Below are 27,115 nucleotides of genomic sequence, written 5' to 3' on the forward strand. Positions count from 1 at the left end.
TTGGAGATTATGGCTATCCTCTACACTATCCACTACTAGACCAATCTTTGTGTCATCTGCAAATTTCCCAGTCATGCCCCCCCCCACATTCACGTCCAAATCGTTAATATATAATACAAACAGCAAGAGTCCCAACACCGAGTCCTGTGGAACACCACTTGGGACAACTTTCCATTTGCAAGAGCTTCCATCGACCATTACCCTTTGTTTCCCGTTACAAAGCCATTCTTTTGTCCAGTTTGCCACATTACCTTGAATCCCATGGGCTTTTACTTTCCTGACCAATCTGCCATGTGGGACCTTGTCAAATGCCTTGCTAAAATCTATGTACACAACATCCACTGCACTACCTTCATCAACCCTTCTTGTCACTTCCTCAAAGAATTCAATCAAATTTGTGAGGCAAGACCTTCCTTTAACAAATCCGTGCTGAACATCTCTGAATAGTCCATGCTTTTCCACATGACAGTTAATCCTATCTCTCAGGATTGATTCTACTAATTTGCTCACCACCGATGTAAGACTAACTGGCCTATAATTGTTTGGCGTTTCCTTTGATCCCTTTTTAAACAATGGAATTACGTTTGCATTTCTCCAGTCCTCTGGTACCTCCCCTGTATCTAGTGAAGATTGGAAAATCATCCTCAGAGCATCTGCTATCTCTTCCCTGACTTCCTTCAGCAGCCTCAGAAACAATCCATCTGGCCCTGGTGACTTATCCACTTTCAAGTATTTCAACTCTTTGATTACTTCCTCTCTCTTTATGACTATCCCGTCCAATACCTCGCAGTGTTCCTCCTGGACTACTATATCTACATCCTCCCTTTCCTTTGTAAATGCAGAGACAAAATATTCATTCAAAACCCTTCCCACAGCCTCTGCATCTACACATAAGTTTCCATTTTCATCCCTAATAGGTCCCACCTTCTCCTTAACTAACCTTTTAGCATTAATGTTGATTGAAACCTTTAAGGGTCTTGACAGGATGGATGTGAAGAGGATGTTTTCTCTAGAATCTAGAACTGTTTTAAAAATAAGGGGTTGTTCATTTAATTCAGAGATGAGGAGAATTTTTTTCTCTGAGGGTAGTGAGCCTTTAGAACTCCTCCTCAAAAGGTGTTAGAAGCAGAGTCAGAATATTCTTAAGGCAGAGCCAGATAGATTATTGATTAACAAGAGGGTGAAAGGCTATGTGGGGTTGAGGCTACAATCAGATCAGCCATTATCAATAGAATGGCGGAGCAGGCTCGAGGGGCTGAGTGGGCTACGCCTCCTAATATTCGTATGTACTTCGGCTTGATATTCTTCAAAGGCTTCACCAAGTCACTGGGGGATAGCAAAATGTTGAGCCAGAGCCCAGCAATTAGCCTAACCAAGTATTACTTGTTCCATAGAAGAAATTATTTCTAATTGTCTTACGTGTGCAGTGAATAGCCAAGATCAAAAAGATCCACTATCACCTACTTTTCCATCAAGACTGTGGTAGTGTATGCGAATGGATTTATTTGATTTTGAAGACAAGATATTCCTTATTGTCATTGATTAGTACTCAACATAGATTGAAGTGAACATATTGCACAGCATCATGGTGGAAATAGTCATTCAATCACTGAAGAAAATTTATGCACCATCTGGCATTCTGGACATTGTGGTGTCAGACAGTGGTCTGCAATTTTCTAATTAATTATTTCAAAATTTTGTGAAGGAATATGGATCCATGCACGTAACCAGATCACCTTGACACCCTCAGGCTAACTGAGAAGCTGAGAGAGGTGTGTGAACCATCAAAGACTTGAAGAAGAAGAATGAAGATCTTCATTTAGCTTTTCAGAGATACAGAACCTCACGGCTACAAAATGGTTTCTCACCATCAGAGTTGTTAATGAGAAGGAGATTGAGAACACAACTTTCAGCTTTGCAACAGAAACTAAAAACTAATATTACCTTGATCAACCATAAGAGAGTAAAATAGCGTGAGGAAGAACAGAGACTCAAACAGGCTTGTAACTTTAGCCACAGGCACAGAGCTGAAGAAACAAGACAAAGCTCTACAGCCACTTAGCAAAGACACTCATATCGAATGAAGGGAGGGTGCAGAATGTCCTCGACCTCAGAAAGAGATTGGAACAAGATCAGGAAAATTGATCAAGGTACCTCAGAGGCTAACCCTGTGAAGTCTGAGACTTTGGTGGTAGGTGTAGGAAGATGTATATAGTTCGGATGAGAAGTAGAGTAAAAAGTTAACATCAGAAGCATATGGTGCTGATGCGATGATGATGTGACATCACATAATGGAGTGACAGTGATCTGAGTGGAGATGTTCCAACCTAATGCAGAGATCTTGATGTGTATATAGTAGCTGTAAATAAAGAGTTTCGGTTTCAACAAACTATAGTCTTGAGCAGTTTACTTGGAGAGAGTAGACAAACCCCAAAGAACCCCATCCGGACCCTGAACACACGACAAAACAGGTGCCGACACATAGATCATTTAAATGTCCTGAACATGTACAAAATAATCGAAAGGGCAAATGGAATACTGGCCTTTGTATCTAGAGACCAGAACACAGACCGCTAAATTCATGTTTTAGCTATACATAGCCCTGGTTAGACCACACCCAGTGTACTGTGAGCAGTGCTGGTCCTGATGAATTAGTAAGGGCCATGATGACCAGCTGCACCATATTTTACTGAATTGTCCTGTAATTTAGCCGTTTGTCCTGTGTCCTGCTTTTTGTCTTTCTGGGATTCCATTTGTACTGCAGCAATCTGGGAGAATGCCTGGAGTCTCTTTGTGCTATGATTCTTTTGTTTTATGTGCAGCTTCATTGCACCCTGCTGCAGGCCACTAGGTGGAGCAGGACCCCTGAGAGAGCCACTGAACTAGAAAATCTCAGGTTTGCTTTCTACTTTCATTTCTTGAGTTGATGATTATTATTAAGCACCACCCCCAACCGCCACATCCCCCACTCCCATAGCAATAGCAGCTAAGATGAAGAGCAGGAAGTTACCACAGTTGGCAAAAAATGCAAAAAGTAAATCAGAAAGTATCGATTAGACGTGTTAAAACTTGTATTATGTCTGCTAGTTCCCGTAAGTTAGAAATAATCACGCTTGAAACTCCAGCATTTAGAATCTAATCAAGTGCATTTCTTTCAGCTCTCCACATAGTTGGTAGACTGATACATTGGGTTGGATTTTATGGAACACCATGACCGGCTAAATTGTCAGTGGCACATCTGCCTACCACACTGACAGCTGCCCCTCAGCAATTTAACACTGGGAGCAGCGCGAACTGCCTTTAGGCAAGACCTCTGCCCCTATCCTGGGAGGAAACTCTGCCTTAGAGAGTTGCTGGCCAATTGGATAGCAGGCAGCTATGTAGTGCCAGCAGTACTAGGCGGGAGTGATGGCCACTGCTGGGTTTACAGGCAGTTCAACAAAGAGCAGCGTGGACTTGAGGTAAATCCGGGTTATTGCCTGTACTAGGTTGGCAGGACTCGGTGAAGGGGATGGGGTGGCGGGGTTGCTGGGTTTGAGAGGCCAGTTGGGGAGGGTGAAGGGTGAAGTGTGATCTTGAAAGGGGTGGGGGGTGCCTCTGATGGGCACAGGGAACCTACAGTGCAGGTCTCCATGCCCCCCTCCCCCCACATACTTGTCCTTTGTCAAACACTTGTCTACCCAGCTAAAGCTGTCGAGTACAATACAGAATTGACCTTAGTTCAGGAAACCAGGATGTAGAAGTAGTTTGGGTAGAGATGACAAATGATAAAAGCAAGAAGCCATTTGTGGGAATGGTATACAGGTCCCCTAATAGTAACCGCATGGTAGGATAGGGTATAAAAGAAGAAATAATGAGAGCTTGTCAGAAAGTTTCGACAATAGTCATGGGAGATTTTAATCTACAGATAGATTGCAAAAATCAGATGGGCAAAAGTAGCCTACATGAGGAACTCACAAATGTTTTCGGGATAGTTTCTTAGAACAGCACGTTTTGGTGCTTATGGTGGCTCTGGTGGCCGACCAGAGAGCAGGTTAGACTAGGCCTGGTATTGTGCAATGAAATAGGATTAATTAATGACCTCATAGTGAAGACACCCCTAGGTAGCAGCTATCATAATATGATTAAATTTTACAGTCAGTTTGAGGGAGAGAAGAGTGAGTCTAAGACTAGTATTTTAAATTTAAATCAGGGCAATTATGAGAACGTGAAAGCAGAGCTAGCTAAAGTGAACTGGCAAATGAGTTAAGGGATATGTCAATAGAGATGCACACTAGAGGTGGACATTTAAGGGAATATTTTTGAATACGCAGAACAGATGCATTCCAATGAAAGAGAAAAATTCCAATGGCAGGAATCTGTGGTAAATGAAAGAAGTTAAAGATATTATCAAACTTAAAGAAAAAGCATGTAATTGTGCAAAGTTGGTTGGCAGGTCAGAAGATTGGATAGAATATAAAAAAAACAGCAAAGATTAATAAAGAGGGAAAAATTAGATAATGAGAGAAAGCTAGTTAGAAACATAAAGACAGATAGTAACAGTTTCTGTAGATAGTTTAAAAAAGAAAAGATTTAACAAAGTGAGCATTGGCCCTATAGAAAGTGAGTCTGGGGAATTAATAATGGAAAATAAGGAGATAGCAGTTGAATTGAACAGGTATTCTGCATCGATCTTCAATATAGAGGATGCAAGTAACATCTCAGAAATAGCTGCAAATCAGGAAATGAAAGAAAGGGAGGAACTCAGGAAAATTATAACCATCTGGGAAGTGATACTGAGACAATTGTTGGAGCTGTGTGCTGACAAGTCCCCAGGTCCTGATGGACTTCATCCTAGGGTCTTAAAAGAAGTGGCTAGTGAGATAGTTGATGCATTGGTTTTAATTTTCCAAAATTCCCTAGATTTGGAGAAAATGTTAGAAGCTGTTATTAAAGGGGTTATAGCAGGGCACTTGGGTGAATTCATGGTAATCAGGCAGAGTCAACATGATATTGTGAAAGGGAAATCATGTTTAACCAATTTATTGGAGTTCTTTGAAGAAGTAATATGTGGTGTAGGTAAAGGAGAACAGGTGGATGTAGTGTATTTAGATTTCCAGAAGGTATTTGATAAGGTGTCACATCAAAGGTTATTGCAAAAAATAAAAACTCATGGTGTTGGAGGTAACATATTGGCATGGATAGAAGATTGGCTAGCTAACTGGAAGCAGAGAGTTGGCATAAATGGGTCATTTTCTGGTTGGCAAGATATAATGAGTGGTGTGCCGCAGGGATCAGTGCTGGTTCTCAACTTTTTACAATTTATATTCATGGCTTGGATGCAGGGACCAAATGAATGGTTACTAAATTTGCTGATGACACAAAGGTAGGTGGGAAGGTAAGTTGTGAAGGTGACAAAATGAAGCTACAAAGGGATAGAGATAGGTAGTGAGTGGGTGTACATCTGGCAAATGGATTATAATGTGGGAAAATGTAAAATTGTCTTTTTTGGCAGGTAGGACCAAAAAGAAGCACATGATCTAAATGGTGAGAGATTGCAGAGCTTTGAGATGCAGAGGGATCTATGTGTGCTGGTGCGTGGATTGCAAAATGTTAGAATGCAGTTACAGCAAGTAATTAAGAAAGTTAATGGAATGTTCTCATTTATTGCAAGGGAAATGAATACAAAAGTAGGGAGGTTACGTTTTCAGTTATATAGAGCATTGGTGAGACCACATCTGGACTACTGTGTACAGCAGGCTTAAAAAAGCTGCTGGCCACATCTGGCCCCTGAAGCCCCTCTATGCAGCTCCCTGGAGCCAGTTTTCAAAATGCCGGTCAAATAGGTAAGCTGGAGTAGAAGATTCTTGTAGGAGCCTCTCTTCCAATCCATGCCACTCCTCCTCCGTTTACTACTGATAGGCTCACTTGAGTTTCAGCAGTAAACGTTGGAGAGGAGCGGCCTGTGATTGGAGGAGCAGTGAACACCAATGGTGGTGAGTTTGGTGGGGAGAAAGAGAGTTTCTTTCAGGGAGGGAGAGGTGAGGAGAGGAGAGAAAGTGGCACAAGTCCCGGTAAGAAAGGCTGTCTGCCGAGAGTCTCGGAGAGGAGAGGCTGTCTGCCATGGGCCCCAAAGAGGAGAGGCTGCCTGCGAGGCCTGGGGATGGGACACTGTAGGTGTGTGTGCGTGAGAATGTTTGTTTGTTTGTTTGTTTGTTTGTGGGAGTGTGTGTGTGTGTACACATGGGAGTGAGAGAATATGTGCGTGTCTGCCTTACTCCCAGTCTTTTTTTGCTCAGTCTCGCCAACACATACACACACACCCACTCACGGTAGAAGAGTGAGCACCCTGAACCTGGCTCACACACACTGACCCGCTTACACTCTGGTCATTTTTATTAATTACTCCTTTTAGCTTAATAAGTTATTGCTTAAACATTGTGTTATTTTTGTTCAGCAAGTTGTTTCTTTTTTTTAATATAACATTTTTTTTAAATTCAGTCTAATATTGTGCCAAATCTTATCTTTCCAAAATTTGCTCATTGGCCCCTTGAATGAGAAAAAAATGGGGATGTGGCCCCCACTCAAGCAAAAAGGTCGTACAAGCCTGGTGTACAATATTGGTCTCCTTATTTAAGGAAGGATGCAAACGCATTGAAAACAGTTCCTCGAAAGTGTGGATTGTCTTACGAAGAAAGGTTGGACAGGCTAGGTCTGTAACTGCGGAAGTTTAGAAGAGTGAGAGGCGACTTGATTGAAACATATAAGATCCTGAGAGATCTTGACAGATTGGGTGTGGAAAGGACATTTCCTCTTGTGGGTGAATCTAGAACTGGGGTCACTGTTTTAAAAATAAGGGATCGTCCATTTAAGATGGGCAAGTAGAAATTTTTTCTCTGAGGGTTGTGAGTCTTTGGAACTCTCTTCCTCAAAAGGCAGTGGAAGCAGAGTCTCTGAATATTTTTAAGGCAAGGGTAGATGGATTCTTGATAAGCAAGGAGTTGAAAGGTTATCAGGGATAGGCAGGAATGCGGGGCGTAATTTTACGGCAGCGGGATTTTACATTCCAACCGAAGTCAATATAGTTTAGAGTGGCTTGCCACATTTTACGGCCCTGCCCCCGCCATGCTTGGCTGTAAATTTCTGGCCATGGAGTTGCGGTTACAGTCAGATCGGCCATGATCTTACTGAATGGCAGAACAGACTCGAGGGGCCGAGTGGCCCACTCCTGCTCCTAATTCATATGTTCATGTTTGTTATGGTCTTCCCCTGCCGTGGGTAAAAAAAAGGAGTAGGTACAGAATGAGGCCCTTATGTGGTCAATTAAGGGCCTCAATAAGCCTAACGGTGGGCGGCAGGATGGTCAGAAACTGGATTTTGCAGGCTCCCTGACTTAAAATTCACTGGTGGCAGGAGTGTAAGATCCAGCCCATTTTTATTTGGCACATGACTGCATTGTGGCAGTGAATGTTGCACCCCATATTCACGTAACAGTTAGTTCCTAGCTCTATACAAATAATAAAACAATATAATAGTTTGGATTTTAAAAATGTTAAATATGTATAAGTAAGTAAAGGCAAAACCTGGCAAAGAAGCTCACAGTTTGAGGTCGCAGGAAAGAATGACTTGGAGCATTCAAGAAAGAAAAAGAGTGTGCTCGTTGACATGTTTGCCACTTGTACTAATTGCCCTTTAGATGCAAGAGGTTAGATACTATACTTAGCAACTGTACTTGCACAACTGAGGTATTTATAGTATTCAAATTGTATCTGAAATGCTGTGAGTCGGAGCCAAATACTGGATAAGTTCCTGCCACAGTTGTCACAAGGACAAAGTTTAAAATTATAATTTGTCATATTCATGAAATTTGGAACTTCCAAACTCCATAAAAATCCTTGCAAACACAACAGCTTTTGTCTCCCAGTCACTGTTTATTGTAGTGACTCTTGATCTTCCTTGATTGCTTAAAGCTTCCCAGTTACTTTTTTCCCTTGTTGCTGCAGATTTTATATCTTCTTTTTCCATACTCATTTATCCACCAAGTTCCCCCTCAGGTTTTTTTTTCTGATGCTTTCCTTTGAATTTTTCGACACCCCACTATCCCTGTAGTTTCCAATATATTCTTCCAATTTTTGGCTGATTTCTGTAACCGTCCTTTCTCTCTTTTAAAAAAAAATTACTATTCATTCTTGGGATGTTACTGGCAAGACCTGGATTTATTACCTATCCCTATTTATGGACATACAAAACTGGCAGGCAGGAGAAGACTAGCTGGTGCTTCAAGCCTACATCACATCTATACATTGCTTCCCATCACATTTGCTTTGACCCTGATTTAAGCATTCTACCACATATCTGTGCCATCTCCAATACTTCCTGCTTCTACACTTGCCTCAGTTCATTTGCTGCAGAAACCCTGATGCATGCCTTTGTTGCTTTAAGATTTGATTATTCTAATTCTCTCCTGGCTGTTCTCCTGTCTTCCACCCAGCCTAAATTGTGGTCATCCAAAATTCTGCTGCCCATATCCTCACTTGCACCAACACCTGTTCGCCCATCACCTCAACCCCCACTGACCTACATAGGCTTCCAGTCCAGCAATGCCTCAATTCTAAAATTCTCATCCTTGTTTCAAATCCCTCCATGGGCTCTGCCTTCCCTCCCACTGCAACCTCCTCCAGCCCTATAATCTTCTGAGATATCTGCACTCTAATTCTGGCCTCTTCGTCATCTCCTATTTTATTTGCTGTACCTTTTGGCAGCTGAATTTTCAGCTGCTTGGGTCCTAAACTCTGAAATTCCTTCTGTAAACCTCTATGTCTCTTTATCTCTCATTCTTTAAGTTACTTCATAAAACCTATCTCTTTGAATAAGTTTTTGGACACCTGTCTGAACATCTCTTGATGTCACTCATTGTCAATTTTGTTTGCCTTGGATTGCTCTACTGTGTTATAGCTGCTATAATGCCAAGCATGCTCACTCAAATCAAGCAAAGGACACTTTGCTGGCTTGCGCATCTGCACAGAACCGATGATGGCTGCAACCCCAAGGATATACCATGTCGGGAGGCAGCCTGTGCCAAGACTCTAGTAGGGCTCCCAAAGCTGGTTCAAGGATGCTGTCAAAAGAGACGTGAAAAAGCCCTTAACATCAGTCATGACAAGTGGGAAATTAACAGATGATGAATATAAATTGGCAGAATCAGCTGTGGGCAGGAGTCCACCAAAACTATGTGGTTTCAGAAGCTCCAAAGCAAACGCCAGGCATGCAAACAAGGCGTTAGCAGAGATTGTCCCCCAACACTGACAAGGGACAATTTCATGTGTAGCACCTGTGGCAGACTTTGCCATTCCAGAATCAGCTTGTTCAGCCATCAAAAGAAGTGTAGCAGATGATCTCACCTAAGCTTTGAAGCTGCATTCCCATCATCTTTCACAGATGCAAAGATGCCTATCACATCAGTTGCACTCACAGGTGCTATATCAATGCAAGTTGTTGCTGTTCTTAAGAAGGTGCTGGTGAGTTGCATTCTTCAATCAATGTAGCCTGTGTGATAAATGCTATTAGTTTGGAAATCCAGAATTTTTCTGTAGCAATGAAGAAGGAGCAGTGTATCCTGGTGTGTATCTTGGATGGGAACTTGATGTTGAGAGTGTTCCCATGCAGGAGCAGCAGCAACAGATTTGAGATCTACAGCCAAAGACACTTTGGCAAGTTGCTAGTGTGCATCCCGAAGATAGTACACATTGTAACCAGTCATGGAGAGGATGGATGTTCAGTATATGTAAGGAACTATATAAATACAAGCTATTGGTAGACTAGCGAATGAAAAGCTGTTCAAATAGAATGCTTTATCCTGGAGGCTGCTGAGCTTCATAAATTTTGCAGATGCACTAATCCAGGCAATTGTAGAATGCTCCATCGCACTTCTGAAATGTGTCATGACAGTGGTGGACAGACTTGTGGAGGCAGGAAGTGCATGTTTTCTCACTATGGAATGGCAATTTTATAACCTGCTTTAGTAGCTGCAGCATTTATGTGCTGGTACAATTGAGATTCTGGTCAGTGGTAACCCCCATCTGCCAGCACCACTGTGACCCCCACCCCCTCCCCCGGCATACTGACAATGGGCAACTTTGCAGCATTAGCACCATTGAATATGAAGGGAAGGTCATTCCTTGTTCATTTATTGGAGATGGCGATTAGTTAATTTTGTGGTGCCAAGTTACTTTGCACTTATCAACCCAGGCTTGTATGTTGTCACAGCCTTGTTGCATATAGGCACGGACTACTTCATTATCTGATTATCAAGAATGGAGCTGAACAATTTACAATGATCAGTGAACAGCCGCGCTTCTGACCTTATGATGGTTGAAGCAGCTGAACATACTTGGACGTAGCTTATTGTCTTACTGAGACTATTTTAAATTTTTATTAGGGACTACTCTGAATTTAAAATACTTTCTCTTTGCCTGCAATGACATCAAAATATTAAAATTATACAGAAACATATTTGCACAATCGCATGGATAGCACTAACATCAGGTTTGTTAATGGTGGTTAACTTAAGTGAAATGAGCAAATTGGCAACTGCACTATTGCAAAATTTGAAATTCCAAGTGCTCCTTCACATTGTTTATTTTTGGGTTACTGCTTAAGTTAACAATGTTTTGTTGCATTTACCAGATCTGGAAGAAAGAATAAAGAAATACCAATGCTCTGTTAAAAATGTACCAGATTGCAAAGAAAACTGGAAATTATATATCCTAATCCCATTCAGCTGTAAGATTCATGACAAGCTGGAAAAGGTGGACAGTAGGATTGAATTCTTTGGAAACCTACCAGAGATCTGTATTGACAAAGCTGGGATTAAAGCAAGAAGTTACAAGAACAGTATTTATGCCATTTATGATCAAGAGGACAGGGTACAGATTGCATTACTTAATAACTGAAGGTTATCTTTTATGTTCTGAAATTAAATTTCATAAAATATTCAAGATCAATATTTTACATAACAAGATCTGTTTCAAAAGAGTTTGAGATTTTTTGTTTGTATGCTTTTATTTAAACTACAGTACAAATTGTCTATAGATACCAATTTCATTAACTTTTGCTCCTTCAATTCACCTTTAACCATAACACTAATACTCCAATCTGCTCCCTGTCACAGCCTCATCGCTGTATCCTTGAATATGCCACACCACTGCGGTCCTTGTTTGAAATGTCCAATGATGCTTCTGCAGCTTTTAGCAAAGAACAGTGTCTAGAGCAGGCCAAGTTGTTCTACGTTGCCTTAGAGAATATTCTGAACAACTCTCAAGAGTGTGCAGGTTACTTCAGATTAATTCCATATAATGGTATGTATGAATATTCTTTTCAACACTTATTGTTGTAATTGATATGATTTGCCTTTCAGAAGCACATGTTTGTTCATTTGAGACATTCATTGTATGACTTGCATCAAATGCCTAGATCAGTGTATAAATAGGTGCAGAGCTCATTTTTTCCATTAGTCTTCAACGTGCAAAATTTCTTCCATGTGTTGGAAAGAGATGTTAGTCCAATAACAATATATGCAGAGTTTCACTGCTCAAGTAAAATATCATTCTTCTGTTGTTTTTTAAAAATGTCCACACATTTGCTGCATTTCTGACTGGTACATTTGTCCTCTTTTGACACAACTTTTATCGTCCACATAGAAACATCAAATGTTCACAGATTCAGAGTCATACCTGAGAGAACACTTGTTCTGTGGACGGTCAGAGGGCTAGATTTTCCCCTCCCAACACTGAGCAAACCCGTTTCTGGAGGACCAAATGGGAGGCAGGCGGGGCCACAATTTTATACTTACCAGATCATTCCTGCTGCCTGCCATTTTCCCTGGGTTGGGAAACGTGACAGTTTCTGAGCCGACATGCACTTAAAGTATTGTCAGGTTTGCTATTTAAATGCTTTCTCCAAATACAATATTCCCTTGGGCTTCTACTTTTGGTGAGGCGAGTAGATTCCTGAGAGTTGTGGGAACCACATCAAGTCAGTTTAAAAGCTCTTGCAAACTTACTGTCATGATTAGATTCTCCTTGACAAGTTAAATTTGTTATTAATGCCATGATGGTTCTTTGATAGGGCTTTGTCCTTAAAAAGTGGAAGATCATTAAATTGACTAATGCTGAGTAAGGATTCAGATGTATTAGAGTATTTTATCCAGTGGATAAAGTGATCTTCTGCATTCAACTATATGGAGAATTTTTATATTAATCCATGCAGGGGATGGACCCTGTGGTTGGATTTTCACAGTGATTTAATATCTAATATTTGTTGATCCTTTGAAGCACTCTTCCAGTATCCACAAGGCATGGAACCATGAGCCATATAATAACATAAGGAAGTCTTTGAAATGCTCATGAAATAAAAAATGGTCACTCAAACTGTCCATGATAAGATTTCCCATCTTACAAGCTCATAAAACTGTCAGTCAAACAGCCATTCATGCTTAGATCGTAAAATAGGTTTGATCCACTTAGCATCTCCCAATATTGTCCAAATATAAAACATAAGAACATAAGAAATAGAAGCTGGAGTAGGTCATTCTGTCTCTCGAGCCTGTTTTGCCATTTAATAAAATCATGGCTGATTGTGGCCTTGGCTTCACATTCTTACCCCATAACCCTTTACTCATTTGTCAATCAAAGATCTGACTAACTCAGCCCTGAAGATATTCAATGCCTCCATTGCTCTCTGGAGAAGATAATTCCAAAGATAAATGACCCTCTGAGAGAAGCAATTACTTCTCACCTCCATCTGAAATAGGAGAGCCTTTATTTTTAAACTGTGCCCCCTAATTCTATATTCCTCCATGTGAGGAAACGTCTTCTCTTCATTTACCCTGTCAAGCCCCCTCAGAGTCTTGTGTTATGGACAGGAGTGAGTTTAATTTAAACAGCCCTGATTTCTCCTCTCACCACCTATCTGTAAACAGGTGTTTTGAATTTGATTTCCCCTTTTATAAGTGGTGGTGTGTTTCCCAGCCCTTCAGTTTTAGTGTGATTCAATTTTTATTAATAACCCCACAGCAAACTCGAGATAGGGTGAACCCAGAGAGTTAATTTATACACACTCAAAACATGGAAGAGTGGTGTCACTACGTAGCCCCCTGCACACTTGTACAATAAAGAGGGATAGAGAGGGAAAAATTTACAGGGCATAAACCACAGCAAAGAATTATTATTTCATGTGATTCCAGAGTCCAGAATCAAAGTCCAGTGGTATATTCCTTAACAGAGATCAGCAGGCTGATGGATAATTCACTTTTTCAGTAAGGCTGACTTCCGCAGTTGGAGATGAAGTAGTCTTGTAGATGATGGTACAGAGGTTCCAGTAGAAACTGTGTAGATGGTGGCCAGGCGTTCAAACCTGGACAGAGCCCTAGTTCTGTGCTGCTGCATGGTAGATGGAAGGTGGCAGACTGAGCTTTGTAGCTTCACAAGGCACTGTAAGAATTCACCAAAGCTCCTTTGTCAGCACCTTCCAAACCCACGACTAATACCATCTAGAAGGACAAGGGCAGCAGATAGATGGGAATACCACCACCTAAAAGTTCCCCTCCAATTCACTCACCGTCCTGACTTGGAAATATATTGCCGTTCCTTCACTGTCGTTAAGTCAAAATCCTGGAACTCCCTTCCTAATAGCACTGTGGGTGTACCAACCCCGCATGGACCGCAGCAGTTCAAGAAGGCAGCACACCACCACCTTCTCAAGGGCAACTATGGGTGGGCAATAAATGCTGGCCCAGCCAGCGAAGCCTACATCCCATGAATTAATATTTAAAAAATGACAGGTTTCTTCAGCTGCAGGGGGATCATGTAACATGACTTCCACCTCTCCGCTTTGGCTTTGACAAAGGCTGTATATTCCATTGTCTGGGTTCCTGAGATTGTTAATGTTCCAACCATTAAGCGTTACAAAAGAATTTTGCAGGACTCTTTGTCCCAGCAAACTAGTAGACTCCAGTGGCCAGGCCTGACTTATAAAATGTAGATGCCTTTGTGCAATTCCCTTTGTATTTGGCCTCTGCAGTCCACAGGGTCATTAGTGTCTCTTCAGAGGCTTAGAGGCGCAAATTTCTTCGATACTGCTAGATTAGCTGCTATTATTTGAAGCTCACAGCCTGACATGGCTTCAGTCATTTTAAAAGGTCATTGCCCAGTTTTTAAAATGTTATAAATTAGCCTGGGGGATGAGCTAAGAACTCTCACTATTTTATGTATGTATATATAGGGCAGGACCCACCGTGGGCGAGGTGCTGCCCCAGCCAGAAGTCCATTGACCTGCGGCAGGACTGGAAGATCCCGGTGGTGGGCGGGTGCAGAAAATCCCACCATAGTGTGAACTCTTAGCTCATTACACTTGCGTTTTCAATAAGATCACTTTTCATTCTTCTAAACTCCAATGAGTATAAACCCAGCTTGCTCAACCTTTCCGCAAAAGGCAAATTCCTTAACTTAGGAATCAGCCTAATGAACCTGCTCTGGACAGCCTCAATGCAAGTACATCCCTCTGTCAGTAAAGTGACTAAAACTGTACACAGTACCTTAGGTGTGGTCTTACCAATGCCCTGTACAATTGTAGCAAGGCTTCCCTGCTTTTATATTCCATCCTCCTTATAAAGAAGGCCAACATTCCATTTGCCTTCCTAATTACCTACTGTACTTGCATGCTGACTTTTTGTCATTTATGTACAAGGGCTCTCAGGTCCCTCTGTACTGCGGCATTTTGTAGTCTATCTCAATTTAACTAATATCCTGTGTTTCTATTCTTCCTGCCAAGGTGGACAACCTCACGTTTTCATACATCATACTACATCTGCCAATTTTTCCCCCATTCACTTATCCTATCTATATCCCTTTGCAGACTCTCTCTATCCTCCTCACAACTTGCTTTCCTACCTGATTTTTGTATCATCAGCAAATTTGGCTACAAAATAATCAGTCCCTTCTTCAAAGTCATTAATATAGATCATAAATTGTTGAGGCTCCACCACTGATCCTTGTGGCATTACACTAGTTACAGTTTACCAACTTGAAAATAACCCATTTATCCTGACTTTCTGCTTCCTGTTAATTGGCCAGTCCTCTATCCATATCGCCTCCCCAACACCATAAACTCTTATCTTGTATGTTAAATTTGTATGTGGCAACTTATGGAAATCCAAATACAGTATATCAGAAGGTTCCCCTTTATCCACCCTGCTAGTTACATCCTCAGGGAATTCTAATAAATTTGTCAAATATGATTTTCTTTTCTCAAAAACATGTTGACACCATCTGACAGTATAATGAGTTTCTAAATGTCCTGCTACAGTTTCTTTAATAATGGATTCTAGCATTTTCCCAATGACAGAAATTAGGTTAACTAGCCTATAGGGCTGAATTTTATGCTGATCGGGTGGTCACACCCCCAAAACGATTGGGCGTGAAATTGGGCGAGCATCCCAACATGATCCCGCGCTCATGGGATATTTCGGTTGGCGGGGGTGCGCAAAAGTCGGAAGTGTGCCTGCCGACAATTAAGAGGGCAATTAAGCCCATAAACGGCTCAATTGCCTGTCAGTTTACATAGCCCGTCCAACCTTATGGTTGGCAGACGGGTGAATTGGCCATGCGGCCTTTACATTTTTCAGTAAGCCTCATCCAAGGACAGGATGAGTTTCCATTGTTAAGTGAAATAAAAATTGAAACCTGTGGACAGCATTTTTATAATCTATGTGTTCAGGTGCCTGATTGTGATGCTTGGACATTTTTTTCTCTGATTTTAAAAACTTTATTTCCTGGGTTTCAGGTCTTCAGCTCCCTGAGGCAGGTCTCTGCCTTCAGGGAGCTTTCTGTCAGTGCTCATCTGCGCCCACATTGACATCATCCCCTGCCCTCCTCCCACCCCCACCCTGCCAGCATTGAGCTTTTCAGTGTGTGTTTCATGGTGGCTGGTCGTTAATTGGCCAGCCAGTGTGAAATCGTGGTCAGATCGCAGTCAGCGGTCTGCTTTCCAACTGCTCTTGGGCCCACCAATTGCGCCCGCCCGCCAAGCTGAAAATTCAGGCCATAATTTCCTGCTTTCTGACTGTCTCCTTTCTTGAACAGAGGTATTACATTTGTGGTTTTCTAATCCACTGGGACCTTTCCAGAATCTAAGGAACTTTGAGGCCAGGATTTTACCGTCGGGGGGGGCGGGGCCTGCTCGCCAACATGTAAAATGACACAGGATGACGTTGGGCGGAACCCCTGATGACACCCCGCCCCATTTAAATTTCAGGAAGGCGGGGGCGCAGCAAAATCAACTGCGGGCCCACCGACCGGTCAATGGCCAATTGAGGCCATTGACAGGATCAATTAAGCAATCAAAGGATCTGCCCGTCCAACCTTATGGCTGGCGGGCAGGCCAGGAGCCCCGGCGGCAACTAGGAAAAGCATGAAATCTCATCCACCGGCGAAATGAGGTTTCATGTAGGGTTTTAAAAATTTTAATAAAGTTGTTGTGGAAGTTATGAACATATCCCAACTTGTGACATTGTCACATGAGCGGACTTGTAAGGGAATTTATTTTTCTCTATTTTTAATACTTTTAAAAGTAGAGGCGATCTACTTGAGATTGCACTTAGTCTCAGAGAGATGAGTGCGCTCTTTCGTGCACATGTGCGAAAGAACGCATTCTCGATTTTAGGGATTCCCCCCCGCCCGCACAGAGGGCGCATAGTTACCTACAGATGGTGCATCCTTCTGGTAGTCTGTCTTTTCTTTGTTGAGAGCTATGAAATATCTCCTTAAATATCTGTTACCACTTCTCTGCCACCTTCCATTTCAAACAATTTGCCCAGTCCACTTTAGTCAACTCTTGTACTCATACTCTTGCAATTGGCTTTATTTAAAGCACTCTTTCTCACCCTCAAACCGACTGTGAAATTCTATCACATTATGATCATTATTACCCAGTGGATCTTTTACTACAAGGTCATTTATTTTAATCCTGTCTCATTACACGTTGCTAGGTCTCAAATAGCCTATACCCTGGTTGGTCCCAGAATATTATTCTAAAAAAGACTGCCCTGAATACACTCTATGAACTCATCCTTCAGGCTATCTTTGGCAAATTGATTTGTCCAAATTATATGAAGATTAAAATTGCCCATGATTATTGAAAGTTACTATTATTCTTGGATTTATACTCTTTCTATAGTGTAGCTACTATCAGGAGGCCTATAACCCATTCCCACCAGTGACTTCTTTCCTTTGTTATTTCTTGTCTCCACCCAAACTGATTCTACTTCTACATCACATTATGAGGATTGTGGAAGAGGGCAGGGCTTCAAAGGGTGACTTTGGTCTTTCTGATGTTCACCAGGAAGGCATATGAACTCATCCATGGAAGGAGCAGGAGGGGAAAAAAAAGAGAAAATTTGTCACCTTGTTTAAGGAAGGATGTAAATGCGTTGGAAGCAGTTCAGAGAAGATTTACCAGACTAATACCTGGAATGGGTGGGTTGTCTTATGAAGAATAGTTGGACAGGCTAGGCTTGTATCTGCTGGAGTTTAGAATAATAAGAGATGACTTGACTGAAACATATAAGATACTAAGGGGTCTTGACAGGGTGAATGTGGAGAGGATGTTTTCTCTTGTGGAAGAATGTAGAACTAGGGGTCACTGTTTTAAAAAAAAATGGAGTCGCCCATTTAAAACAGGAGATGAGGTGATATTTTTTCACTCGAGAGTTGAGTGTCTTTGGAACTCTCTTCCTGAAAGGTGGTGGAAGCAGAGTCTTTGAATATTTTTAAGGTAGAGGTGTGTAGGTTCTTGGTAAGCAAGGGGCTGATAGGTTATCAGCAGTAGGTGAGATGCAGATTTCAGGTTACTATCAGTTCAGCCATGATCTTATTAAATGGTGGAGCAGGCTTGAGGGGCTGAGTGGCCTACTCCTGCTCCTTGTTCGTATGTAAAAGGTCGTGGCTTTGACGATCTCAATCTGAAAGATGTATAAATCCAAGTATTGGGAATGAGGGTGAGAAAAACATAGGAAAAAGGTTTTAAGAGGAAGTAAGTCATCAAAGTAGGAATTTTTCTACTGTCCTAGCCCAACAGTGGTAGGAGCTTTGGCTGCAGACAGCAAAGAGTGGTAATGACTGATGCGATTAAACAATAACTGGCATCTAAAGAATAGTTCAATCGTGCACTAAATTTACTACTTGAAAGACCTGAAGACATAGACAGTATCCAGAGAGTGGCTGGAGTGGGAGACAGTGAATGATTTAATGGGAATGAAGGATACAAGATAGAGGTGAGGGAAATGTTTAGCATAACGATTGCAGTGGAAGTGTCATGATGGATGGAGAGGCAGGGGAAGGTTTCTGGAAACTTGAGAACGATCTAATGAGGGAACCAAAAGGCAGTTTTTCCTGTGGATTGATGGTGAGAGCTGTTAGATGGGAATTCAGGAGAAGATGGTTATGAACAGAATGGGAAAGGAGGAAGAGATTTATGTTAGCCCTGTGAAGACCGAAACGTTTAGAACAGAGAGGATATAAGAAAAGATAAGAACAAGAGATGGTCATGGGTGGTGGAACTTTTGAGGAGAGTTATATTAAGAAAGGGCAGAGAAGAGAGGGCTAGGACAGTTTAAGCGTAGATAAAAGTCATCAAAGATGAGAAATTGAGATTAAGGGGAGGTTCATGTGAGAAATTGGCATGGTATAGAACTAGGATTTTGTGAGAGGTGAGGGAAATGGAAAAGATTGAGGTGCTTGAATGAAAGATGTTGCCAATGATATTGGGTGAGGGCCTGAGTAGGACTTGGCAATAAGTGGTACGACAATCCCATGACAGTTTGGGTGGGATAGTTGGTGGCATGTATAGCAGTTGAGAAGGCTTCAGTAAGGAGGAAAAATGCTACCTGTGAGCCAAGTTTCTGTTAACACTGAAGTGCCAACAGATTCACCCACATTGGCGTCATAGATAGCAAGGAAATTATTACTGAGATTGCAAACCTCTTGGATGCAAACAGTAGATTACAATAATGCAAAATGCACCAAACTGAATTAACATATCCTGTTATTGTCAACTGAAAGAATCAACAGTCCTTTGATGATTTTTTTTACTTTTGTTTTAGGATTCTCTTTAAGATAATTATGAATACATGCATTTTATATTTCAGATGATTTAGAGGAAGGAAGCATGGATTCACACTTTTTGTCTACAAAGATTCTTAAACATCTGGTACAAGAGAGAATGGAATATACTGTACCAGAGCAAACCACTTGGAATGAAATTTTAAGTGAGGACCAATTAATGATCAGCAAAAGTGATGGTCCACAGCCTTTACAAAGTATGAATCATTAAATGTTGTATCTTTACATTATATGTTTTTTGTAATTCTCATACTTTGTTTCAAGATAACATTGCAGTACACTGGTGGTATAATTTTAGATGACTTTGTTCAAATTAAAAATTGTCCATATCCTTTTTGAGACTGAAATGGAATATCAAATTCAAAATGACCTGTATCAACCAAGTTTCTGTATTGTTCCAGGGAATGCTTATCCCACCTGATATATAGGAAGTACTTTCTAAAATAAGAAAGATTTAATAGTTTTTTAAAAAATAATGATGGCACCACACATAGGATGACAAATGTCTGGCAGTAGTGACTTTTTATGATAATAATAAAATCCACGCATTAAGTTTTAATAATGTATTCAAGCCAGTATAACTTCACAGTTAAACTTATTGCCTTACTAACTACTAGCTAATTATTTCTAATATTTAGCATGTAGTTTGTTTTGTTTTGCTTTTTATCTAGTTTAAATATGTTCCAAAACTAGGGTCATAAATATATGATAGTCGCTAATAAACCTAATAAGGAATTCAGATAACTTCTTTATCCAATAATTGTTTAGAATATAGAAGTTTGCTATCACATGCAGTAGTTGAGGCAATAGTAGATGCATTTAATGGAAAGCTACGTTGTTATTATTTGATCATGAGATGTGGGCGTTGCTGGCTAGGCCAGCATTTATTGTTCATCCCTAATTGCCCTTGTTCAGAGGGCATTTAAGAATCACCCACATTCCTGTGGAACTACAGTCACATGTAGGCCAGGCCAGGTAAGGACGGCAGATTTAATTCTTTAAAGGACATTAGTGAACATGATGGGTTATAACAACAATCGGCAATTATTTTGTGGTTATCATCAGACTTTTAATCCAAATTTTTGTAAATTCAAATCTCACCATCTGCTGGGGTGGGATTCGAACCCGGGTCTTCAGAATATTACCCTGAAATACTAGTCCAGTGACAATACCCATATGCCACTGCCTCCCCTAAAGAAAGTAATTGTGTGACTTAGCGAGGAATAGAAAGTAGGCTGAATAAGTGAGCATTCCCCATCTCTGGAGACATATTATTGGGCAAGATGAGATCGGGTCACATCCCTGACGTCATCACGCCAGGTTTGTATAAAACAGCAGGCAGGCTTAAAAATTGGGAGCCTGCCCATGTTATTTAAATTTCATTTAAGTGAGCATTTAAGGTTGTTAACGACCCAAATGACTGCTCTAATACAGTGTGTCAGTAATAATATGCCTGCAGAGTCTGATTAACGCCGTGTGGGGTTCCCTTTTTTTTATGACGAAGCTTGTTAGGGTGGGTTTAAAAGTTCAGCTGAGCCTTGAGTCTCATCTTAGCAGTTCGGAGATCTGAAACTGCTGGGAGCACTTCTTCAAGAGGCAGAGTTTCCGTTTCAAACCTTATTAATTAGAGGTCTTTTTTCCGCCTACTGAATGCTCTGCTGAGTGCTCTATTTAGTTTTTTGTCCATCATCCAGGGCTATAAACTAGCTGAGAGAAATAAACATTGTGGTTGTGGTGGGAGACACAACCCACAGTGAGGAGAGGAGGAAGAGAGTGAGGAGAAGAAGGGCAGAGTGGGTGGTCCAGGAGCTACTGGTGGCACATGAAGGGGCGAGAGCTGTGCCAGACCCTAAGGGTCATGAAGGCTTCTTATGTTCTCAGGTGCAGGAGGTCTTATGCAGCCCCTCGAGTATACAGGCAGAGACTGAGCTATCTGCAGATGTCAGTGACTGAATGCAAGAGAAGGCTCAGGCTATAGAGAACCACATCACTCTGTGACTTGCTTGCAGGGGAGATTTCCTCCAACTGCATTGGAGGGGCACCCGATGCCTGCAGCTCTGAAGGTCACTGTCACGCTCAACTTCTTTGGGACAGGCTCCTTTGAGGCAGCCTGTGGAGACCTCAGTGGTATAACACCGCCTGCTGCACACCACTGCTTCAAGGCTTTCACTGTTGCTATGTTTCAAAGGGCAGGGAATTACATCACCTTCACACTGGAGGAGCAGAGGCAACTGGATAGAGTCAGAGAGAGATTGCAGGTTTCCCCAGGGTGTAGGGAGCCATGTTGCTATAAAGGCTCCTGTAGGACAGCCCTGCCCTTTGATCAATAGGAAGGGCTTCCACTCGTTGAATGTCCAGCTGGTCTGTGATCACTATGGCCAGATCATGCAGGTATGTGCCACGTACCCAGGTGGCAGCCACACTCCTTCATTCTTCAAAACACACAAGTGCCAGACCTATACAGCAGCCCTGAAGCACTGGATAGATGGCTCATAGGTGATGAGGGGTATCAGTTGATGAAAGCAAAATATTGCGGATGCTGGAAATCTGAAACAAAAACAAAAATAGCTGGAAAAACTCAGCAGGTCTGACAGCATCTTTGGAGAGGAAAACAGTTAACATTCATCAGAACTGAAGAGTCATTCGGACTCTCAAAACTAACTGTCTTCCTCTCCACAGATGCTGTCAGACCTGCTGAGTTTTTCCAGCTATTTTTGTTTTTGTATCGGTTGATGAGATGGTTATTGTTACATATGAAGGGTGCCCACAACAGAAGCGGAGAGGAGCTACAATGAGAGCCATGGAAACACCAGAGCCATCATTGAGCAGACCATCGGCCTGTTGAAAATGAGAGTCAGATGCCTTGACAGATCTGGAAAAGCCTTGCAGTATGCTGCCTCAAGTATGCCCCTGATGGTCATGGTGTGCTACGCCCTCCATAACATGCTATCCAAAGAGGGGGTGCCCTGGAGGATGAGGGCACTGCAGAGTGGGGCCATTCCTGAGAGGGTGAGGGAACATGGTGTCATTCAGCTCAAACGCCCTGACGATGCTCGCATGGATGGCTGTGACACCAGGGAAGCCTTAATAAAGCAGGGGTTTCAATAGTCTCAAAAGTCCCAGTATCAGAGATGTGTGGACGCCACGTGTATAAACCATTGTCCATATGCATGTCAAGAAGATATAATGTCTATAATGTTATTGAAAATTATTTTAAAATAGAGTTTAGTGGTGTCTGTGTGTATGTCTTAATTGGATTACAGCCAGCTGGTCTAGAGGCTTTGATGTATAGAAGAGAAGTAGTTTGAAATAGCAGTTCGATAAACAGAGGGAAATAGAATGTGAAATATAAAGGGGGCAATTTGCATTTTTAAATAGACCATTCAAAAGAGCGGGTGAAATATTACACCTAACCAGGTGAAGCTCAAAAACAATGTGTTTATTTTTTAAAGCATACTAGTAGAGTGGGCATTATAAAAGGGTTTTATTGTTAGATTTAAAGTTTTAAAAAAAACTTAGGGACAATGAAAACTTGCATTCAAAGAGGAAAATATGTATAAAGGAAGAAAAGACTGCTGGTAAAAGGAGGAGGGATTCGAAGATCTAAACCCTCCAGCCTGTAAACCTCAAGTTTGTCTGCAAGGACCTAGAGTGGAAGGAAACTCATTTTGAATGTCCAGAGGCCTCTTTAATTTTGTGTTTTATCATTGCCTTACTGGGGGTCTAACTGAGAGTCAGATTAATTAAGGGATTTTTGTAGCTATTATAGTAGTAATTTTGTAGACACATGTATGTGCTTATAACCTTTCTTGTATTAATAAATGTTTAATTTAGTTTTCTAAAAAACCTTTTTAGACTCAGTGTTCTTATTACTACTGGATTCAAAGCTTACATCTCGAAACAGACAATTTGCAAAAATGGGTTATGACAGTTGTTTCAAGTTTCTCTTTGGGATTTGAACAACTCCACCTTTACCATCGGCTGTGTCATAATAGTGCACTATGCGAATCCTTTCACCATCATGTCAACACACTAACGCTTTCCAAGGATAAACAAACAAGGCCTCCTGTCCTGGATCAATATTATCAAGCTTTCCTCTATCGCTCAATACAAGTGCCATAGCCACAGTATAGTATTAAAACATCAGCATGAGGGTTTATGAGATGTATGTTTATTTACAACATGCAATGAATATTTACAAACACAGGATAAGCTACTCACCTATGCGGCCCTCTTGGTGATTACTGTGGAGTTTTTGACCCGTTTATGAGTGCTCGGGTGCAGTGCTGCCTCCTCGCTTGCTGCTGTACTGGAGAGAGGCTGCTGGTCTCCTACCTCCCTTGCCCTGGATGACTTTGGCAGCTGAAGCCTTGAGCAGTATGTCATTTTAGAAAACCCCTGCAAGGTATAGGCAAACCTTCAGTTGCCATGGACTGTGTCAATAGCGGATGGACAGAGGAGATGCTGCCCCCATCTGAAGTTCCCTGAGAGGTGTTTCCAGACGGCAGCAGCTGCTGCTCATTCTCGACCACCAGGACCATTCAGTGAAGTCCTAGGGGCTGTCACCTTCATTCTGTGCCCCGAAACTCAGAGCAGGTGTGCAAATTGGAGTGTATACGACGATTGAGTCTGCAACACACTCGGTTTGCCCCCCCAGGACAGTTGCCAGTCTGTTCATGGAGGAAGCTTGGCATTCCAAAGAGTGGGTAATCGCAGTGCACATGGCCTGGATGGATAAAACTACTCTGATATACCTGCCAAAATCTTCATCGACCTCACACCGAACATCCAGCATCTGCCACCTTTTAGATAACTCCAGCGGCTCATCATCCTACTCAAAATCAGTCTCCGGATCACCCTGGGCACTCCTCCAACTGCCCAAGGCCTGCTTCACCACACACTCTGGCAGCTGCATATGCAACTGTGAAGTGCTCTCATCAGTCTGTGCATGACCCGATTCAGTGTGCAATTCCCTGCCAAGATGGCAGTATCTGCAATGGCACTCGGGACAGAGAGAGGTGTGACACTGCATCATCCAAGGGTTCTTCCTCCTTGGAGGGAAGTGGCAGCATGGCAACCAGAGGAGGGTCCACGGAAGAGGCTTCAACTGTGACAGAGAAACATAAGTCAGGGGATAGCGGGCATCAGAGACTTTGCCACGTCAGTGCGGATTCACTAAGTTCTGCAACATTACTCATGTCCAACATGAGAGATGAGACTAATCAGACACAAAATACACTTGTACCAATATCTGAAGCTTCCGATTATGAAGTTTGCCAGGGTTTTAATGTCTGAACTGTAGTAACAAGGTTCATTGTATCATGCTCAACCTCCATCCATCTCCCACTTGCCCCCTCCTTTTTTCTATCTGTGTCTTTTGCCATCTCACCTTACCCAAGCCTTCCTCCAATCTTGCCTCTGCCAATGGTGCTGGATGACTCTGTGTCAATGAGCATCAACACCTCTTCAAATAGACCAGGATGACTAGGTTTTGAACCCCCAACAGCCTGGCACCACTCTCAGGCATTGTGGGCTCGTTTCTCCTGAAAAGACGTGTAAGATTGCACTCGTTAGCAATTTCAGCCTTTTTAATGGCATGCCGCCAATTGTTTATTAACAAAATGTGTGGCAGCCTGGATGCTATGCTCATGCCTCATCTGCACAGTCTGCAAATCCCCCCTCTTCCAACTGACCAAAGCTTTAAGAGCACCCTGACATCATCACTAATAGCAAAGTCTTTGTTGCATCATTGTGCCTTGGAGCTCCAGCCAAACTCATTTCCCTCCTGCCTTTGCAACCATGTTCTGTAGAACTAGAGCTAGAATATTGTGCGCAGTTCCGGAATCCGCATTATAGGAAGGATGTGATTGTACCAGAGAGAGTGCAGAGCAGATTTACCAGGATGTTGCCTGCACTGGAGAGTTTTAGTTATGAGGAGAGATTGGATAGACTGGGGTTATTTTCCCTGGAGGAGGTATATAAAATTATGAGGGGCATAGATAGGGTAGAAAGGAAGGAACTTTTGTCCTTAGTGGAGGGATCAATAACCAGGGGGCATAGATTTAAGGTAAGGGGCAGGAGGCTTAGAGGGGATGTGAGGAAGAATTTTTTCATCCAGTGGGTGGTGGGTATCTGGAACTCACTGTCTGAAAGGATGGTAGAGGTAGGAAACCTCATAACATTTAAGAAGTATTTGGATGTGCACTTGCAATGCCATGGCATACAAGGCTATGGGCCTGGTGCTGGAAAATGGGATTAGAATGGATAGGTACTTGTTTGACTGGCGCAGACGTGGTGGGCCAAAGGGCCTTTTTCTGTGCTGGAGACCTCTATGACTCTATAACACTAGCAGGAAACTGCACATACCGAGGCCATTCTCACCCTGGCCACACCCATGAGGTCATTGAGCTTATTCTGGCATTGAGACCAGGTTCTCCTCACCAGCCCAACACTGCTGACCTCGGTCACCTCCTCCCAAGCAGCAGATGGTTGGCTCAGCTTCCTCCTCCTCCCATCGGATGGCATCAGCTGCTCACATCAGTTGGTCACTGCACGAATGAGTGCTCTGAGGGAGTCCTCATTAAATCAAGGGGCTGGTTTAGCCCTTCTCCCTTGCCCCTTGCCTCATTCTAATGGCTCAGACATCTCTGGAGGGAAATGTGCAGCAACAAGACAACTCCTCCATGCAAAGATGTGGAAAACCTGTTTTGGTTCAAAAAGACCACCTCTGCTCAGTGGCAAAGTTTGGAAACAGCAGAACTCAAATAAATGCACACTCGAAAGCTTGGAAACAGCTGAAAGTACAAATGAGCTTCCAAACTCTGAACAATGCTGGCATTTGCTGGGTCCCCTGACACTATCCGGTGACAGGAACCCTTAATTACTGGCCATGACCTCATTCTGGATCACGGCTGATGATTTTGGAGGCCAGTCGTCCTGCCTTCCATCACTGATTGGGTGGAATGAAGGCCTTAAACCCACCCTGTAAATTCAAGTGCCTCAATTAGTGTATTATCAGGCATGTTTTGAAGGTGGGCCCGGAAGTCAGAAGGCTGCTGATTTGAAAGTGTGGAGCCTGCCCTTGGCGCAGCAACGTATTATTCAGACCAGTGATGCTGATATGAATAGGTGAAGCAGGATGGGTGGAAATGTTCCTAGGGGAACTTAAACAGCATTTTAGGTCAGTTGGGCTGAATGGCCTGCTTTGTGTTGTAATTTCAAATGGGTATTGCAAGTTTTTCTTCCTATGCCACTTTAGTTTCAGCATCAAGTCTCATCGGTTTGATGTCACACATATTAGGTAAAGTTCCCTTCATTCCCCCAACAATCCTGTTTTGCTTCAATGTCAGGAAAGCACTGGTGTTACATTGCCATTTTCCAAACCAACCACCTGTGTCTGCCAGGGTAGTCACTCTTCCTATCATTGTCAACTCACACTCACAAACCTATCACACATCCATGGGGATCTCTCTCACTGCCAGTTCAAGGGACATCACCATTCACTCTTTCACACACGTCTTCATTTGCCTTGTGGATCGTGTCCTCATCCCATCCATGGTACCAGTTACCACCCACACATGCCAGGCATCCTTATCATCTGCCCTGTTTACATCCTGATTACACTCCATCTGTATTCATGCAGGACCAGCTGGCACACAACAAAAGGGAGAGGTCAGAGTCTGGTGGAGAAATGTCTGATATGAAGATTCTCACAGACTTTGAAAATAGAGCCATCCAGCTGGCCGGCAACAACCTGAACTATTCCTGTGCTGATGGTGAGGTCGGTGGTGCTCAACCAAGTGAGGATCCAGCATTGCAACATCCATCAGACAACTATGCTGTGAGTCAGGTCCCCTGTTCCGCAGTCCCCTGCCACACACTAATTATCTCCCCTTGCTTTTGCAGGCACATATGGGAAACAACCAAGGGGGTCATGACCCAGGTCCTCGACTCAAGCCATG

General features: G+C 42.4%; 1 protein-coding gene across 4 annotated transcripts in view; it reads left to right on the top strand.

Annotated features, from left to right (window-relative positions):
• Positions 1-21,133, top strand: part of sting1 (stimulator of interferon response cGAMP interactor 1) — a 40,354-nt gene extending 19,221 nt beyond the window's left edge. For all 4 annotated transcript variants that reach the window (XM_041194501.1, XM_041194499.1, XM_041194498.1 and 1 more), the window contains 3 exons: positions 10,666-10,904; positions 11,150-11,336; positions 19,181-21,133. In XM_041194501.1, the coding sequence (XP_041050435.1) occupies positions 10,666-10,904; positions 11,150-11,336; positions 19,181-19,365 (611 nt within the window). In that variant the 3' untranslated portion in view covers positions 19,366-21,133. The remainder of the gene's footprint in view (positions 1-10,665; positions 10,905-11,149; positions 11,337-19,180) is intronic.
• Positions 21,134-27,115: the final 5,982 nt, after the last annotated feature.

The sequence above is a fragment of the Carcharodon carcharias genome, chromosome 8 (assembly GCF_017639515.1).
Source record: "Carcharodon carcharias isolate sCarCar2 chromosome 8, sCarCar2.pri, whole genome shotgun sequence".
Lineage (NCBI taxonomy): Eukaryota > Metazoa > Chordata > Chondrichthyes > Lamniformes > Lamnidae > Carcharodon > Carcharodon carcharias.